The sequence below is a fragment of the Watersipora subatra genome, chromosome 8 (genome assembly GCF_963576615.1).
Source record: "Watersipora subatra chromosome 8, tzWatSuba1.1, whole genome shotgun sequence".
In the NCBI taxonomy this organism is placed as follows: Eukaryota; Metazoa; Bryozoa; class Gymnolaemata; order Cheilostomatida; family Watersiporidae; genus Watersipora; species Watersipora subatra.
This window is the reverse complement of record NC_088715.1, coordinates 7220915-7240863: the sequence shown is the minus strand read 5'-3', so window position 1 is coordinate 7240863 and position 19949 is coordinate 7220915. Positions and strand designations below refer to the sequence as shown.

The following is a 19949-nucleotide window of genomic DNA, read 5'->3' as shown; positions in this document are numbered from 1 at the left end:
GTACAATTGATATTTCGATCTTTTCACTCACACGGTTTTGCAATAAGCGAAGGCTAGTCGTATTTAAAATGTCGATTATTGGGAACTGGTAGCCAACCATTTCTATTTCTTTGCTCAGTTTTTAGTAGAATATCTGCTAGGATAATCTTTGTTTGTTTGTAAAATTTATCATTTTTCACAAGTCTTCTAGTAAAAATATAATTCATTTTAAAGTCTTCAATAAGTTAATACAAGATCATCAATTAAGTTCGTTTCTGTTCATTGCATTTATATACGATGTAGGGTAGCTTCAGCGATGTTCAGCTGACACTCAAGGCAGCCGACACCAGACTCCTGTCACACAGAACAAAGGGTTTTATCACCGAGCCTGCAATCAGAAAACAGTTTGATACGTGGCATCGAAAGGAAAACCCTAACGATTTTGAATGTACAGTAGATGTGATGTCTTTATGGCTAAGCTGTGGTGAGTGAATATTGATAAACCCTAGTGGTGTATACGAGGGCTTTACATTAGATAAAGTGAATTAGTTTATAAAAAGAGCTCTCTTATAAGTTGGATCTTGCAATGTTTTCATTTTTCAACATAATCTCCTTGCAATGACACACATTTTTGCCATCGAGGTACAAGCTTTTGAATGCCTTCTGCATAGAAATCTTTAGATTGACTACATAAAAAAGTCATTCGCTGCAATCTTAACCTCACCATCAATATCGAAGTGGTTTCCTCTTAGAAACTCCTTAACAGGCTCGAACAGGTAGAAGTCAAAAGGTGCTCATCCCTTTCTATTTCATATCAAGAAAGGTTATGTCAATACAAGGTCTAAAGGTCAAGGTCAAATAGGTGATAAACTCGATATTGAACAGCAATAAATAATATTAATCCTGATACCATACGTCACCGTGATTAAAACCTTTTACAACTCTCGTCTGCGTAAGAATATTTTTCTAAGTAAAAACAACATAAACGTCGATAATGCCGGTAAATCTATAATTATCGGTAAATAGCATGCAAGGTGTAAATTTTAAGTTTCTTGGGCTTTTCTTCGCGTGGTTTTAATTTGTAAACTTTTGATGCCCTGCATACATAATAATTTAGTCGAGTTGCTGCAGTCTTCATAGCGATCGCCTTCACTTACGTTTGTCACTTCACTTTTCTTCAAATTATTTCCATTTTTACTTCATACGTCAACATCAAACATGTATATTTACAGTTGAGGCCTAGAACGAACAGTAAATAACAAGCAAAAGGTAATCTCGATAAAAAAATAATATTTTTCCCAAAGGCACCTTTTTTACTCTACTCATAGCAAGATTGTCAAATATACCAAAAATCTATTGCATATCGCTTTCATCCAAACTCTCTAGAAACAGCTGCTCCAAAACTTTTTTTTTCTTTTAGATCCGCTGATGTTCAGCTATCGCCATCCAGATCGTAGTTCAACGAAACCAGAAACGGAGCTGCCTGAGACTATTGGTAATTACTGTTCTGTAACAAAGCTCTTCTGCCCTATTCTTAATACTATCCTGAATTTCTATGCTTCGAATGGGTTCGGAGTTGTCCGCTATCGCCAAATTTCGCACTTGAACCACTCCAACGATTTGGAGTTGCCCTCTAGATCTTTTTAAGATTAATGATGTATCTCTCACAACAAAAGTTGTTGAAGTAAACTCGCTTTTGGGTCACGGTCACTTTTCAGTTTCTGTGTAGTCAACTAGTGTTGCTTAAAATTAGCTGTCATCATAAAATAAAGGCAAAAAGTCGAGCAGAAATAGTAGTGAGTAGCAGTAGAAAGCAGAGGCCCGAGTGGTTGTGTGGCGAAGTATTTATTACCTCCACTGGGGAGAGCTTAGCCAATTACTATCGTTTGGAATCCATCAGCAGTGAGTGCTTCTATGATGTCAAAGTATTCCCACAGCGAATGTCTTCACACAAATCTAGCGAAACAAAATGACGTCAAATGTGTTCGGACTTTTTGTGATTTGGAGTAAAAGCCACTCCGAACCAATTCAAAGCATGAAACTACAGTGAATGTCTGCTGCTTGTGTAGACATGAAAACTGAGGCGGATATTGAGAGGGAAAAAAGGTTCATAGATGATGGAGGACTGGACGAGCGGAAACAATATGGAAGGGAAGGTGAGATTCTAAAAATCTCAAGACTCAACCTCATCTCTTGACCTCTTGCGAGCTGGCAGCTGGCCAAATAATATTAAAACATAATATTAGTTATAATTTTGCTGATCATACAAAAAAATTCTGTATTTTTTGAAACTGCAACAGCTTTTGGTCATATTCAAAGCTGCTCAGTTTCCATTTTCAATGTACACTATAACAACTGGTGAGAGAGAACTATCACGTTAACAAGTCTAGATTCATGTTATGGTCCGTTTTGATGTTTGGTTTATAATTAAGCCTTAGTATCCTGCTTGATGTCAAGCAAGCTTTTACGATAATTGGCTGTTTCAACTTCAGTTTTGAAAAACTTAAAGTTCAACATCCGGATAGTTTTTGTGACCTAAAAAATTGGAGTAAAGGTTTTTGGAAATTGTGTTACGCCTGTAACTTTGTGCGAATAGCGTCTGCTCAAAAGTTGTTGTTACCTAGAAGAGCAATAGCTGTTATTCTATGATTAATAAAGATTTTTTTACTTAGAAAAAGAAGATGAGGGTGGAAAGTTTGAGACAAAACTGACTTCCTGGCAAAAATGGAAACTAAAGCAGCACATTATGTCTAAACTGGCCTGTGATGACGTTGCGTCAGAGCATGATGTGAGGTGGATAGCAGAAAAGCAGCATTTTGACGTTCGCTCCTTAGAACTCGAAAAAAGGTGAGAAAAAAACGTTATTAATAAAAACTGAGTTCACACCAACAAAACATGATCACTTTTTGGTCGAACAGATTCTACTAGAAGTTCCACTGTCATACAGCCTACGACCAAAGTGATATTAGAAAAAAGAAAGGGTACTGATGGTTGAGAAATGCAATATTAGCAGTCAAATGGCACTGCAGTGCAATAGGATAACTGCAATGGTAGCTGTAATGTACTGGGTGTGGGTGTTATTATATACAACAAACAGCAATAATGAAAGGAAAAGATTATATGTTTATATCTCTCCGCCTGCAATAGGAGAAATGCTATATTAGAAGTAAAACGCACTGATATTATTAGAATAAGCAATATTATTAATATAGTAATACAATAATAATAGAAAACCAATGCACAATTTTGTTTACATTTCAAAACGTCATAGCTAACAATATCAAGAAGTATCAAGCAGAATATCTAAACTTATAATTGAATAATCTCATAAGAATCGTTCGAAAAAAATATCATCGTCATTTCCTTTACTTGCACTGCATTGGACATCGGTTAGAATACCAAAGTACTCAAATGTGTCTAACATGTCAGTTACTTTGAAATCGGTAAAATTGAAACGATTTCAATACTCCTACGTTAATTACAGGAACCTTCGGCAATTCGACAGTGCTATAGACTGGTGAATTGAGCACGTTATTCTTTCGTGAAATGCGCACAACTTAATCGTTTTAATCTTTGTCGCTCGGCGTTTCAATTTCCGGTCTTAACTTTTATAAAAGTGAGGCTTAGCATGTTTTAATAACGATTTTCATCCAAATAAATCTGTCTATTTGTGTATAATCCGATCAGATGGGTAAGTTTTAAGATAATAACGACGGTTTACAAAGACTTGGTAACATATTTACATAGGCTTATATGTGTTTTGTATCGTTATTATACTTTAACGACTCTACAAAACGATGGTTAAATTTGTTGATGAAATTTCAAGACAAGGGTTCGTCTAATTGTTGATGAATAATTTTCGTAAGTTGTGTGCACATACATTCATCATAAAAACTCTCCAACTTCGCTACGCTCGTTTGGTCGTGGGATAAAAGACCCCTTAATTGCTTTCCTTAACGTTTGGCGGTGGGATCATGTGTGAACATCACAAATATTGTCTTTCGTGGTTGTGACATTTTGTGTGGAATTGCCCGCTCTTGCTTATTTATAATTGCTAAAAGAATGTGCAACTAATCAGAAAATTTTACATTATATGAGATTCTTTGATGTTTTTGCAAGATGAGTGATTGGCATAAAGTTAGGTATTACGATCAATACGATTTAGCCTGTTTTCTGTTGTAATATTATGGTAACTTATGTTTCTAATGGAAATTTTTTTTAAACAATTACAAAAAATTACATGAGATCATATACGAAACTGCCCATAAACTATAAAGCAAATATTTTGACAGTTTCAATTTCCGAGAGCAGTTCTATGTGGTATGTTAGTGTTGAAAGATAATCAGAGCACTTTAAGAATGTTCAAAACTAGTGGAATGCTCGGCATTGCTCTGTTGTCAAAGATCAGCTTATGAACATTGACAGGTAATGTAGTTGCCTGGCACTTGCCATCAGCCTGGCACCTTGCCAATGGCTATTTTGAGTACCGGTAAGCTAGTTATCTATGACTCTTATTATTAAGAACCGTGAGAGCAAGCATAAAATTATGTTGCTCTGTAACGGAGAGTGATAGCGTATTTCCACCTATATAGCAACATATATCGCCCAATGAATTAATCAATCTCGTGTAGGTTAATTGGTAAGATATTCACCTGGCGTATGAGAGTTTCCGAGATCAAGTCTTTTCTAATATTCCAAAATTTTTCAATATTCTAATAACTGTAGCTGGACAAACCGAAGTACACACGCACGAACACACAAACTTTGAGATTTAATGTATATATATATATATAAATGTTTTTGAATATTGCATCAGTAAAACATGGCAATCAGACTCAGCCTAGAGAAATCCATATAACAAAAATGAATATCACTTAAGATATCAGCTGATTTGAGTATTTCCCATGCTTAAAGGTTGACTTGCAACAAAATTCACATTACAATTATTTGATATGAAAAGATTCACTATGTCTTACTCTGTTGTGTTGTAGGTGCAAAATATGTGGAAATGTGATTACAAGCTTAAAAGCTCAAAAACGAACAGTTAATCGCAGCCACACGAGACCGCCGTAGTTTGGATTCTCTTTCCAGAACGGCTCAAATGTGTCGTAGTTGTGGTAGATGGTTTCTGTTTACACTTTCATGCAACCTTATTCGTCGAAATATTTTCACAAATATACTTCACGCATTCAATAAAACCATGTATATTGTTCTTACGCGTCTGTTTTATCGTCATTGTAATGCTGTCACTTTTAGCACTGGTATCTTATAACTTACCGTAAAAATTCGTTTTAATTTTTTAGCCTTAGCTTGAAGGAGTACATATTATTTTCTGAAAATCATGACGAGCCTGTTGGTCACTTGTGATAATCGAAAAGTGCTGCAGAAATTATTTGCGAAGTATTGGGCCACATAATCACATTAGGACTTGCCGATTAGACCAAACCGAAACAAAACTGTAAAGTAGAGAGCATCTGTATTTGATACGGGGTCTTCGGTGAAACCCGAAGTGTTTGTGATAAACTAGTGCTACGATAAGTTTTTTATTGAGCTTTGTATTGGCCTTTCAATTCACATGAGAACATCACGTGACAAGACAATAACCAAACTGTAATGACTGCGTCAGAGAAATAAAGAGATTCCAATCTACGGCGGCGTTTCGTTTTTGAGCTTTTAAGAGCTTGTAATCACATTTCCACATATTTAGCACCTACAACACAACAGAGTACGACATGGTGAGTCTTTTCATATCAAATAACTGTAATGTAAATTTTGTTGCAAGTCCACCTTTAAAGATCCAGCTGTGCTACCTATATTAGTCTATCTATCTATAATCTATAATCTATTTATCTTGTCTATCTGTCTACTTGTATCTATTTACTTATTCTGCTATATGTCTATCTTTCTGTCTATATATCAATCTTTTTATACAGTTATCTATCTGTCCATCTATTTATATCTATCTACCTACTTTATGCGTCTATCTACCTATCTATCTAGATGCCTATCTGTCTGTCTAGAAATCTATCCATTTATTCACCTATTTATCATATCTATCCATTTGTCTATCCATATCTGTCTATCCGGCTATCGACGTTCGTTTATGTATATATCACTAAGTGTAACTAAACTTTTCACTGATTGGTAATATTTTCAGCCGGCCTCTAATATATATGTAATAATTTGAGGTATTTTACAGGTGAAGGATCTATCGTTACTGGATCAAAAGGTACAAAAGGAATGCGAACAGTCAAATGTGGAGCGTCGCTGATCAGCTCAAGGAAATTGTTTCGGCTCTTCAAAGTCTCAGGTCAGCAGAAAGTCTAATAATTTTTTGCTGCCAAATAGTCGGTCTAATTTTTTGTAAAAGTGGCAGATTAATTTCTGTCCTTACTATTTTGGGAAGCTTTATTTTACTGATTATCAAACCATTTACTGCTTCATCCTATATAACATTTATTTTGTAAATTTTGATATATTTTCTAAGTCAAATAGCACACCAACACCCTGACTGAGGAACCTGTCAGTTTAATTTTCTGCAATTAATTTGTAAAAATGGCTGAAATAAAAAATGGCTATTTATTTTTTATAATCCACTAAATTCCAATTAGAAGTCATTATAAACTATTTAGAATCTTTTAAATTTAACTGCATGCTAATTGCAGCGGCTATGACCAAATTTAATAAGTTAATAAAAGAGGTACAACAATATTTAAACCGCTGTCACTAAACGATAACTTGTTTTGTCATTTTATTAGCCTATATAATCGTGCATGACTCAAATAAATTGTCAGGTGATCTATAAAATATATACAACGTGTTTCTATAATACAATCAATGCAATCTATACAATTTTATACAAATATATTAAATCTTACTTCTTCTTGACTATGAGAAACCTTTTAGGAAGAGCTCACCGATCATCATCATAGGATTCAATGACTCATTTGTGTTTGTTGTTATCAGTTAGTAAAATAATTGTTTAGTCTCATGATCTTGTTTTATATAAAAGAAAACGTCTTAATCGTTATGTTTACTAAAATGATTATAGTAAAAACTTTCAGAGATGATTTTTCAGTTGAATGTATTAAATAAAATTTTTTAAATAAGGATTAGAGATTCTAGATTCAACAAAAATAAAACGCTGCCAAATGCTGACTTTATAATTTAGTGTTTTTGCTCAAATGCAACTGCAGCTGTCTGCGGAAGTGAGTGTACAAATCCAAATTTTTGTTAAAATGAAAAAAATGATTAATTAAATTTTGTCATGATTTTATGCATTGAAGATATTTTTCTTATAGAAGTTTTTTTTCTTTGGAGACATATTCACTTTGTAAGCGAAGTTTCTCACTATATTTATTGGGCTTACTTAAATGCAGCTAGAGCCATCTTGAGAGTGGACAACTCCAACTTTTTGTTAGAGTTGCATCAAACATAAAAATGGTTAATTAAAATTTACATGTACTATGCTTCTACGTTTTCAAGATATCCTTTTTAGAAGTTGTCATTTTGTGAAAGTCATTTCATCACTTTTAACTTTGACACTCACAGAAAATGAATGATATATTATTAGAGGTTTAAAGCTGCAGAAGTTTGAAAGTGTCTGCATGCAAGTTTTACTACTTGCATGCAGAAAGCTAACTAGTTGCATAGAGCAAGCTAGTAACTAGCTCATAGCAACTAGTAACTAGCTCATAACAACTAGTAACTAGCTCATAGTAACTAGTAACTAGCTCATAGTAACTAGTAACTAGTAACTAGCTCATAGCAACTAGTAACTAGCTCATAGCAACTAGTAACTAGCTCATAGCGACTAGTAACTAGCTCATAGCGACTAGTAACTAGCTCATAGCAACTAGTAACTAGCTCATAGTAACTAGTAACTAGCTCATAGCAACTAGTAACTAGCTCATAGTAACTAGTAACTAGCTCATAGTAACTAGTAACTAGCTCATAGCTACTAGTAACTAGCTCATAGCGACTAGTAACTAGCTCATAGCGACTAGTAACTAGCTCATAGCGACTAGTAACTAGCTCATAGCGACTAGTAACTAGCTCATAGCGACTAGTAACTAGCTCATAGCAACTAGTAACTAGCTCATAGTAACTAGTAACTAGCTCATAACAACTACTAACTAGCTCATAACCACTAGTAACTAGCTCATAGCAACTAGTAACTAGCTCATAGCAACTCGTAACTAGCTCATAGCGACTAGTAACTAGCTCATAGCGACTAGTAACTAGCTCATAGTAACTAGTAACTAGCTCATAGTAACTAGTAACTAGCTCATAGCAACTAGTAACTAGCTCATAGCAACTAGTAACTAGCTCATAGCGACTAGTAACTAGCTCATAGTAACTAGTAACTAGCTCATAGTAACTAGTAACTAGCTCATAGCAACTAGTAACTAGCTCATAGCAACTAGTAACTAGCTCATAGCAACTAGTAACTAGCTCATAGCAACTAGTAACTAACTCATAGCGACTAGTAACTAGCTCATAGCAACTAGTAACTAGCTCGTAGTAACTAGTAACTAGCTCATAGCAACTAGTAACTAGCTCATAGTAACTAGTAACTAGCTCATAGCAACTAGTAACTAGCTCATAGCGACTAGTAACTAGCTCATAGCAACTAGTAACTAGCTCATAGTAACTAGTAACTAGCTCATAGTAACTAGTAACTAGCTCATAGTAACTAGTAACTAGCTCATAGCGACTAGTAACTAGCTCATAGCGACTAGTAACTAGCTCATAGCGACTAGTAACTAGCTCATAGCGACTAGTAACTAGCTCATAGCGACTAGTAACTAGCTCATAGCAACTAGTAACTAGCTCATAGTAACTAGTAACTAGCTCATAGCAACTAGTAACTAGCTCATAGTAACTAGCCCATAGTAACTAGTAACTAGCTCATAGCAACTAGTAACTAGCTCATAGCGACTAGTAACTAGCTCATAACAACTACTAACTAGCTCATAGCAACTAGTAACTAGCTCATAGCAACTAGCAACTAGCTCATAGCAACTAGTAACTAGCTCATAGCAACTAGTAACTAGCTTATAGCAACTAGCTCATGCTCAATGCTTGTATATATTGGTTGTTAAAATCCATCAATGTTATATACAACCTCGCTATCAAGTAGTGCAGGAGACAGATGTTCAGAGGGATACATGTAGGGGACATGTGTGATGCATTAGGATACCAATAGTGTAAAAGTGATATTCTGTCCTACAATCCTATCAATTATAGGAGAGGTATTTTAGATTGTGGTACACGATGTTACATGATAACCAATTTGCACTGAGTTGGTTTTTGTGGATCAGCACTTGTTCGGCAGCAGTAAAATCCTCAGGTCGAGATCTTCATAAATATTTAATGTTTTTAAGGCTACAATAACCTTAAATAAAACATGTTTCACTTTAGCAGCAAGCATGTTTTTTGTATGCCTAAAGCTTTTCATTGCACTCGTTCCCCTTTTCTTTGATATAGTAATTACTATGTCTGTCACCGTTGCTGGAATCAGCATGTAGTAGATAACTTCAAATTTATGGATACTCGTAGGACTTGACAAGTACTGGTCACTCACCTTATTACCTAATACATATTATTAGACAGTCTGTCACAGTTACTTCTAAAGTATGCATAGGAAATTCTAAACTGGCTCAAGTGCTGGGCCTTGATAAAACATTGAGTACATGTAAGTGACGAACACTGATACAATATTGATTACATATACAGTTAAGTGCTCTTTTAAAGTAAAGGGTTGATCAAGGATTGCAGGTTGCATGCAAAAATTTTCAAAGATTTTAGACAAGTTCCCTGACCTACCAAAAGCGAGAAAGAGTCATGTGTATATTACAGGGTACAAATGACCGCCAACATTATGAATCAGTGTAAGGTCATCGGGATGACAACTACCGGTGCTGCCAAGTACCAGGAGGCTATGAAGCTTGTTGGACCAAAGATAGTGATTGTTGAGGAGGCAGCAGAAGTCCTGGAGGCTCACATAACGGCAGCGCTGACCAGTAATTGTCAGCAGTTGATTCTCATTGGTGGGTTTGTTACAGTAACTCGGGGTATAGTTAAAGGTGCTTAGACTGTGAACTCTAAATGAATCCAACATCCTAAAAGTTTTAAATAACTGATTCAAAAACCTTTGCTCAGTTTTTAAAAACTCTCAGTTTATTTGTAAAGAGATAACTTATTTTATTTACCGCCACTCACACAAGCTCTAGAGAGTCCCTGGTTCTAAGGCTAAAAGAAGGGATAAGGCTCTGTTTAACATAATTTGAATCAAATTATGTTCTTATTATTGGGTTTGTGCAGTAACTTACTAAAAAAACTTGCTTCGTAAAGCTTAAAATTTTACTAGTGTATCATAAATTGAAAATTGATTACAAATAGTTTAAACTAGAATGTTTTTAGTAATATATTTTATTAATTTTTGTTGATAATAAAGTTTGACAACTTTTTATGAAAAAACAAACTCAGCGATTGAATTGTATTTGACATATGAACTAAAGGTTCTATATAAAACTACTTTAAAATCTGCAGTTTTAAACTATAAGATTTCTCCCCCAAAAAGTTTATATAAATAGGCTGAAAAGATTATGTTGCAGTTTTACAGTTCTCAAAAAAACCCAAAGCTTTTAGTTTGTTAATTTTAGTAGCTTTGGCAATCATACAGCGTTGAGCAAGCACTGAAGAATCGGTGTCTCAGGTAACACTGAACTTATGGTTCAGATGTCCATTTTACCCTATAAGATTACTTGCTTTCATAACAGTTCAGATGTCTATGGTACCCCTTGAGACTACCTGCTGACTACCTGTTGTCAGACCTAACTGAAAGTTCGGAATTACCAAACAAGGATGACATTAGTAAAGGTTCTGCTAGCTTATGAACTCTTTGCTCTCTGCTCAGGGGATCACAAGCAGTTGCGGCCAAATCCAACCGTCTACGAACTTGCTAAAAAATATCACCTTGACCTATCCATGTTCGAGAGATTTGTCAACAACGGACTGCCACACACCACCCTTGATCAACAACACAGGATGAGACCAGAGATTTCCATGTTTGTCAGGAATGTCTATGAGAAATTGGATGACCATGAAAGTGTATCTGGAAGAGAACCAATCAGAGGTAGCTAGCTATACATGAAGATAGCATATTACAAGATTTGATATGCTGTAAAAATTATTTAGTGGTAGCCATCAACGGTAGCTGGGTGCATTGACATCTAATCACTAGTGGACAAATACGAAGATAGCCAATGAGAGAAATGGAAACAAACGCAGATAGCCAATGAGGGATAGGGATATAGTTGGATAAACACTTGTACATTATTTTCTAGGTCAACATATCAAAAATCACCAAAATGTGTAACTTATTTTTTTTACTTTTTAATGATTTGATACTTCTACATTCTCTATTTCAAAACTGACTTTTGTACTGTACTAGCTGAATACCCAGCGTTGCACGGGTCTTAAAAATCAGCTTATAAACAGTAGAAGGTAATGTAGTTGCTATTGGCTAATTTGAGTAAGTTAGTATCCATGTTGTTAAACGTATTAATAAGAACTGGGAGAGCAAGCTTTAGTGACGTTGCTCGTAATGCAGAGTCACTACGCATATTTTAACCCAGATAATGACTCGTATCGCTCAATGAATCCTTTGTATCCTGCTGGCTTAAGAGGTTAGTTTGTCGACAAGCGCATGTTTCCATAGGGCACTAATGAAGCGATGGTTGTGTGATGCCTTATGTCAAGGAATATGTCTGCATATGAAGCAACAGGAAAACAAGACCTATGTGAACACAATGCTGTTAGTCGCTAAGTATGGTCGCTAATATCTAGTCACGTCCAGATCACAACATCATTACTATGACAAATCTTGCAGGTGTGACATCACCAGTCAGGTTCTTTACACATGATAAGCCGGAGGCCTCTGATCCCAAATTGACCAGCAAGTACAATGTGTTTGAAGTGGAGATAGTTGTTGCTTTTGCACGGTAAGACTTGATGTTTCTAATCGCTAAGCATTCGACACTTGAGAGTTGCCTTCTCAGTACTTTTTTAAAGCAAACTAAATGTTTATATTTATTGCTTTTGTTTTCCTTTTACAACTTAAGGTAACATAACAAGCCAAAAGTTGCTGTTGTAGCTTTTAAGAATTGGTATGTTAGCAACGTAAGATTGAATGTGAACTGTTGCGTAAACACCCTCAGACAAATATATTTAAATCCCTGGTACGGTACATCAGAGGAATATTTGAGACGTTCTGTATGCAACACAAATTTTTAACATACACAGCGGGTGGTTATTGTACATATCTGCTGCAGCTACACACTAATGATATACATAGCTGGTAGTTAGTGTACATATCTGTTGTAGCTACACACCAATCATATACATAGCTGTCAGTTAGTGTACATATTTGCTGCAGCTACGCACCAATGATATACATAGCTGGTAGTTATTGTACATATCTGCTGCAGCTACACACCAATGATATACATAGCTGGCAGTTAGTGTACATATCTGTTGTAGCTATATACACCAACACTGGGCAGCACGTAACATTTACAAAAAGATTGGTCAATCAATTTGTGTGCATATTAGTTATCTATCGTGATGACGACAGCATTTGTGCACCTCCTTAAAAAACGCTACGCATTAATGATAAAAATCAACAAAGTGCAAAAATAGTTTTGTTCCATGAAATTAATCAAACACAAAAAACTTTATGTTTCAATAGATTTGGTCAGTAAAACTGCTAACTGGTATGATTTGTGGTTAGTTAATTTGACCTAACAAACCTTCACATGTTTGGGTCATATATAAAATTTGTTTGAATCAAGTTCTGTGGCTGTCAATCAAATGTTAATTTCAATTAAATTAAGTTTACACTGCAAATCACTAGAATGAGCACGAGATAACGTCTAAAAATCAATTTTTTAGCTGAATATTCAGTTTTTTCTCTGTTGGCAATCAAAATGCGAGCAGTTCAACATATTAAAAGTCCATCACATCACCGCTAGCAACGATTAAGTTGACAGCTCATCGCACAATGACATTATCGCAGTTTATCGTTGCGGGTTCCGTCGCACAGCCAATCATTGATTTGAGTGATAGTATGCACTGGCTTTTATGCTGACTGTAGAACAACGCATTGTGTCAGTTTGCATAACCTTGACAATGTTTAGTGCAGGCATAGTTTGAACTCCAGTCATTGAAGTTGCATAATTTTATGGTGGTTTAAACGCTGCTAAAAGTGTTAGTCGTGTTAGTTGGTGTAATGCTATTGGCCAATCGAGATATACATCTTCGTAAGGAAGATGGATACTAAATATCGCATTAATGAAAAAATGGTTCTTCTACTCCCTGTGATTCGATTAAATCTTCATCTTCAGAGAGCAATCAATTTCTTATCAGTTTCAGACTAAAATACTTGTATACATTGATTTGCGGTTATAGCCAATTTCTGAATGTTCTCAAAATAGCTGACGACTTTGTGAACAATATATATGTAACTTAATATACCAGCTTCTTTCCTTATGTACAGGTTCCTGATTCAGCAGGATTATGAACCCTCAGACATTACCATCATCACCATGTACAGCAAACAGATGTTTGAGCTGCAGAAGAAACTTCCTAAAAAAGATTTTGATGGACTCATCATCACATCTGTCGACAATTATCAAGGTAATTTCTGACTGTCAGTACCGCTCCATGTTGTTTCTTTTTTGTTGTTAGAAAAGTACAAATTCCGTTAGTTGGCAGTTTTGGCTAGGTTTTGCTTAAAATTTCATGCAGGTAATTTCTGGCATCTCTCAAACTTCAGTAAAAAAAGTTTATTATTGCTGCCAAGTGTGACAATCAAAATTTTAAAAGATATAGTTGCCCAGATATAATTATGCAGGGTTTTCGCAGTTTGTTTTTTGTTTATCAAACAAACAGTCCGTATTGAAGTATCTTTCATGATGTAACTTTTTACCCAGATTAAAACTATATAATATTTTACAGCTTGAGATTATGTTACAAAGCTATACTAAACGCAAAATGTATATTCTCATCTTTTTTGCTGTCTCAATACCTTTTAAACTAACTCGGTTTTATTTTACTCTGGGAAAAGCATGCAATTTCTGTTTTTCAAAGTGCTTGTTTGAAAAGACTGATAAAGCCTTTATCTATTACTGCTATAAATACTGGTATTACATCACCTAAGCGTCGTTTAAGTTTTACCAGTCTCCGATATTATTCACCCTTTTGATGAGAAAACAACATGTCTTTAATCTCTTCCGTGGGTGAACGACATTTACGTCATTGTCGGCAGAAGTTGAAAAAGCTGTCGCTTAGTGTTACAGAAAAAGGATATCAATGTTATCAGGTTCTAAATACTGTCGGCTATGTATTTACCTATTTAGATGTGAAACTATTATTTGAGGGGGCATTGTGTTATGTTGTAAACTAAAGAAGTACGGAAACTCAATCTTACTAAATATGGAAAAACATTTTAGAGTACAATTTGACTATCGAAACGGAAATCTGAAACTCCCTCTGATCCTGCTCTGGTCTGTAATCTTTGGACTGATCAGTATGATTATAATTCAGATTATGGTAGTGATGTAAATGCTAAAGACTTCAAATACAATGAGAAAACTGATGGTTATATTAGCTCTGACAATGATAACGGAACGGGCATAACAGTGTGGTGTAAGAACTTTGGTCTCTTTCAAAAAATGTGTCAAAGCATAACATACACAGACAGTTGTCGTAATACATATGTGAATTGATGTTTATGTACAAAAGAACCTGCTGACAGTTGTCGTAATACATATGTGAATTGATGTTTATGTACAAAAGAATCTGCTGACAGTTGTCGTAATACATATGTGAATTGATGTTTATGTACAAAAGAACCTGCTGACAGTTGTCGTAATACATATGTGAATTGATGTTTATGTACAAAAGAACCTGCTGACAGTTGTCGTAATACATATGTGAATTGATGTTTATGTACAAAAGAATCTGCTGACAGTTGTCGTAATACATATGTGAATTGATGTTTATGTACAAAAGAACCTGCTGACAGTTGTCGTAATACATATGTGAATTGATGTTTATGTACAAAAGAACCTCCTGACAGTTGTCGTAATACATATGTGAATTGATGTTTATGTACAAAAGAACCTGCTGACAGTTGTCGTAATACATATGTGAATTGATGTTTATGTACAAAAGAACCTGCTGATTAAAATAAATTTTACTTCAAGTTCATGTTCATAGAATACCAGCATTATTGAGTTTTCAACAAAAAACTGCGCAGGTTTCGCTCATTTTTGGGAGATTTTGACCCAGCAATAGGGCTAACATGATAGGCCTATTCTCAAATTCCTCTGTTATTTGTTAACATTCAATGAACTCTTGTTTTCTGCATGTTTAAATCACTCTTTTGGCTGAAAGTTTATTTTAAGTTTCAAGTGTTAACTTATAACGCTTAAAAACATTACGAGTAATAAAAATAATAATTAATTGAAAGAACTTAATTGTGTGAAATCTATTTTATTGAACAACATGAAGCGATGAGCCACATCTGATATCAGTAGTCCTCAAAAAGAGAATTTTGGCTAGGTCTTTAATGGAGAAGCTTTACGATGCCCCTATATTATATTTGAAGAATCCAAGCGAACATACTAGAATTTCTAATTTTTTAAATAAACGGAAGAAACAAGTAAATAAAACAAAATATAAATATGCAGTCTTTATCTTTTATTGGTACCATTATAGAGCTGATTAGGGCTGTGGGAGGCTAGAAGATGGTTGATAATAAGTTATTCTGAGGCTTCGAAAGATGGCTGATTAGCTCAGGGTGGTTGGTTATACTTGGTTATATGTGGCTTGTTAGAGGTTAGCAAAGTTGGTTAAGCATTTACCTTCAGAACTTAAGTTCATGAGTTCAAGACCTGCCCAAAGCATTTTAGTTTTTCTCAGATTGGTACAACTATTCTGAGGCTTTGAAAGGTGGCTGATTAGCTCAGTTAGTTAGAGAGTTAGTCTAATAAGCTGAATGTTAAGGGTTCAAGCCCCATATTGGTCAACATTTTAGTCATCTCATTACGAAATGGTATAAACGCTATTTTCAATCATTGGTTCTAATGTTTGTTACAGGTGCTGGAACAAACCCTGATAGAGTATCAGAGAAAGCCACATGCAAGATTTCAAACAGATTAATTGTTTAATTATAAGTTAGTTTTCATAAACAAACAGACTAATGAAGACAAACTATACATAGATCAACAAAGACCATATACTCTGGTTGACCTTCTGACCCTTGGGTAAACTACCATGCGCTCCAAGAGTGGTGCTGTAATACTCTATGATAAAGAAGGAAGATTTGACAAATATCTCTTCACTTCTTATTACCGTTTGAGAAATGAGTTTTTTATTTTAGGTGAAGAGAACAAGATAGTCATTCTCTCATTAGTTCGAAGCAACTCCAAGAATGATGCTGGTTTTGTTGCCATAGAGAACCGAGTATGCGTGTCTCTTTCTCGCGCTAGAGACGGAATGTTTGTCTTTGGCAATATGGAACTTTTTAGAAGGCGCCAAGGTGAGTGGAAATATTTCAAGCAACTTTTTACTATGACCCTTTCAGTTTCTTGTGTTTTAGCTACCTGTCACCTTGATAGCTCCGTAACTGTGAAGGTTATCCCTAATTTCTAAGCATTGTTTTTCGATACCTTTTTGACATCATTTAATGTTTATTAGTCAGGGTCTTTGTGTTAGGTCTTTCTCTTAGATATAATCACACAGGTTTAGCTACCGGTTCAAAAAACATTTTTATTTTCGTATCGTATTACTAGATGATTTAATCCAGAAAGAATTTTTGCTATGACCAGTATATTAAAAAGAAAAAAAACAAAAAACAGAGTATATCACACTAGCGATAAGCTCAGCGATACCCGGAATTTTTTCATTTTCAACCAGGTAGCCTGAGGGTTTAAGAGGCTGGAACCAGGAACCGTCTGTTTCACAGGAACCAGGCGGAGTTTTAAAACCAATTGTTTTAGTGACCTGGTTTAAAGCAAGGAGCATATGATTGTGAAGTTTTAATAAAATCAAGTAAAAGCATGTATAATAGTTAAGTGCTTATGTTTGGACTAACAGACAGACGCACAATGACAAAGTAGAATTTATTAATAGAGATTGTAGCCCATCACACATATAAGCCAAGTGTATCTTATTCAAAAGTTTATGCTAGTAAAGCCTCTTATGTTATGGTTATGTTGTTATCTTATGTTATGGTTATGTTGTTATCTTATGTTATGGTTATGTTGTTATCTTATGTTATGGTTATGTTGTTATCTTTTGTGATGGTTATGTTGTTATCTTATGTTATGGTTATGTTGTTATCTTATGTTATGGTTATGCTGTTATCTCGAACAACTCTAAAAGTTATTAAAGCAGAAACATTAATCCCCTTACCTCAAATTCCAACCTATGCAGGGCAGTTTAGATGAAGATGTTGGTACAGTATCAAGATGCTAAAATGTTCAAGCAACATTTTTAAACCCTTTTATACTTGGTCTTGTACATAAAAGCAGGACCCCCCTGATCCTTGACTTAACTAATAACTTTCAATCTACCGTGAAAGTACTCAAGATGCCACAACCCCTTCAGAACTGAATATCATATTAAAGCTCCATGCTTCATTACAGTTTCAATCAGTCTGTTATTATAAACCAATGTTTTGATGGCAGCCATTTTTCCATTTCTAAGTCGATTAGAAATACCCTCGGTATTTCAGCCAAGGGAATAAGCATTTAAGATAACACAATTCTTTTTTTAACCAAATATAATATGGAAGTTCCAAGTTTGTAAAAAAACAAAGAAAAATCCTCAAATCAAAGAGGAAAAATTGTGTCTTTTCGCACTCTTTTAAAGAAGTGAAGTTTTTAGACGTAATTGAAACATAATAATTGCAGTACACTGAGTCTGATAGATTGTAGTGTGTAGATTTATTATGAATAGTAATAGTTTTACTGTGAGGCTCTTGTTGCTGAGGAGATGAAGCTTTTTAGCTTTTTCTAATTATGATTCTTCACTTCAGAGAGTGTCAATCTGTGTGTTTTAGAGAAACTAATATTCTGATGGAAGCCATCTTTTATTTTGCAGTCGATTAGAAGTGCCCTCGGTATTTTGGTGATGTTTCTAGAACTAAACGTCCAATTGAATTGAAACTTTTGAAATTATGTTGACAAAATTAAACATTCGACAAAGCGACCAAAATTTTGTAATCCTATGTAAGTGAGATACAAGGATAAATAGAGAATGCTGATGATACCTACTCCTGCTAACACACAGGTTTATGGAAAAAAGTCATAACAGATGCGGAAGAAGCAGAAGTGCTTGGAAACACCATACTTGTCTCTTGTCGGCACAGAAAGTCCCCGGCCCAATTGAAGTCACCTGAAGACTTTCAGAATTATGCTCCTGATGGTTAGCTTTTACCTTTAGATTGATTGACAGGCAGAATATAGATAGCTTTTTAAAAACATGTGATATCACAAAATGACAATGTTTAGTAAGTGCCATCAAGAAACTATGAGAAGTTGTCAGCTAAATATCACTTGAGACCAAACTGAAATTACAGCATTATATTGTTTATATTATATATTATAGCCTAGTGTAATGCTTGACCATCAATTAATGTAGATGTTATAGAAAGAGTCTTATCACTAAAAACCATGTCATGACATCGATTGACAGGTGGCTGCACCAGGCCTTGTAAAGAAAAGCTTTTATGTGGCCACCGCTGCAGGCTCAAGTGCCACTACAGCCATGAAAAGTACAAATGTAAGGAAAAATGCAAAAGGCTTCTGAAGAACTGCAACCACCCCTGTCCGTGTAAGTTGGATGGCTATATTCTATGGTCTCAGGCTATCTAGTCAAGTTTTTAATAAACACGCTTGGCTAATATGCACTGGATTCTTCAAAATAACTAAGAAAATCATAAAATACCAAGGTGAAAATAACTTCTTACCTACAAATACTTTCTTTATTTTTTGTGTGAATTTTTGGTTTTAAATTTTATTTAGATTATTTTATATCTTCTTTATATTTTTATCTTATTCTGACGGTTGACTGACAGAAACTTTAAAACCATCAGAACTTGGCGTCTGCTCGGATATTTTTCACAACCTTTGTCCAGCTTTACAGTTTTTTTTTTTAAATAAATGAATATTTATTGTCAATGACATAATTTAAATGAAGTTGGTTCAATCTGAAAACAAATAAGATAATTTCAACCTAAATATGCAAGAATTAAACTTTGTAGGCTAAAATAGTAATAAACAATATTTTTGCACTTGATTGCAGCCGGTCATCTGGTTAATACCAGTTTGTGTACGTGAACAGATAACTCCTAATTTTTCAGCCAATTTATGCTTCCAAATCATCCAAAGTTAAAATGCTAGCTTAAATCAGATTTAAATTTAGATTAATACTTCAGTAAAGCTAGTTTTAATCTAAAATTTTTAATCAAAGTTTTAATAACTGAAGCAGTAAGTAATAATATTAATACTAGTATTACCTAAATTTTGGTAAAGTTCTAATAGGTCTGCCAAAATGTATTAGTCAGTTGAGGTCAGTTGACGTTAGTAGAGGTCAGTTGGTGTCAGCTGAGGTCAGCTTATGTCAACTGGGGTCAGCTGAGGTAAGTTCAGCTCAGTGAGATCAGGTAGTACTTTTCAGTACTGGAATATTTTTATGGAACGGGTTTATTTCTTGAGAAGTAAAGAAATATTTTGTAGAGAGCAGTGTGTGCGATTAGTGGTGAATTTCAAACCAATGATCATTTTTTACAAGTGTTTTACAGGGTTTCAGAATTATCGAACCTGTTCCAGAGAGATAAGAGTTTTTAGATATAATGACAGTTCCTGTAAATGTTGACAAGCCTTTTGGATTACACT

General features: G+C 34.8%; 1 protein-coding gene across 1 annotated transcript; it reads left to right on the top strand.

The window, feature by feature from the left end:
- Window positions 1–2050: 2050 nt before the first annotated feature.
- On the top strand, window positions 2051–18926 carry LOC137402256 (NFX1-type zinc finger-containing protein 1-like). The gene is made up of 9 exons (XM_068088753.1): window positions 2051–2135; window positions 2652–2826; window positions 9841–10031; window positions 10901–11119; window positions 11876–11987; window positions 13541–13680; window positions 16430–16588; window positions 18343–18477; window positions 18748–18926. Exons 1-9 carry the CDS (start codon window positions 2051–2053, stop codon window positions 18924–18926), a joined length of 1395 nt encoding a protein of 464 aa, XP_067944854.1.
- Window positions 18927–19949: the final 1023 nt, after the last annotated feature.

Bases quoted from the DNA above. Each gene is read 5' to 3' on its own strand.
- LOC137402256 (XM_068088753.1), top strand. From the start codon at position 2,051: ATGAAAACTGAGGCGGATATTGAGAGGGAAAAAAGGTTCATAGATGAT. The intron at 2,827-9,840 runs GTGAGAAAAAAA...TGTATATTACAG, and splicing joins TCCTTAGAACTCGAAAAAAG to GGTACAAATGACCGCCAACA. The intron at 13,681-16,429 runs GTAATTTCTGAC...TTTTTATTTTAG, and splicing joins ATCTGTCGACAATTATCAAG to GTGAAGAGAACAAGATAGTC.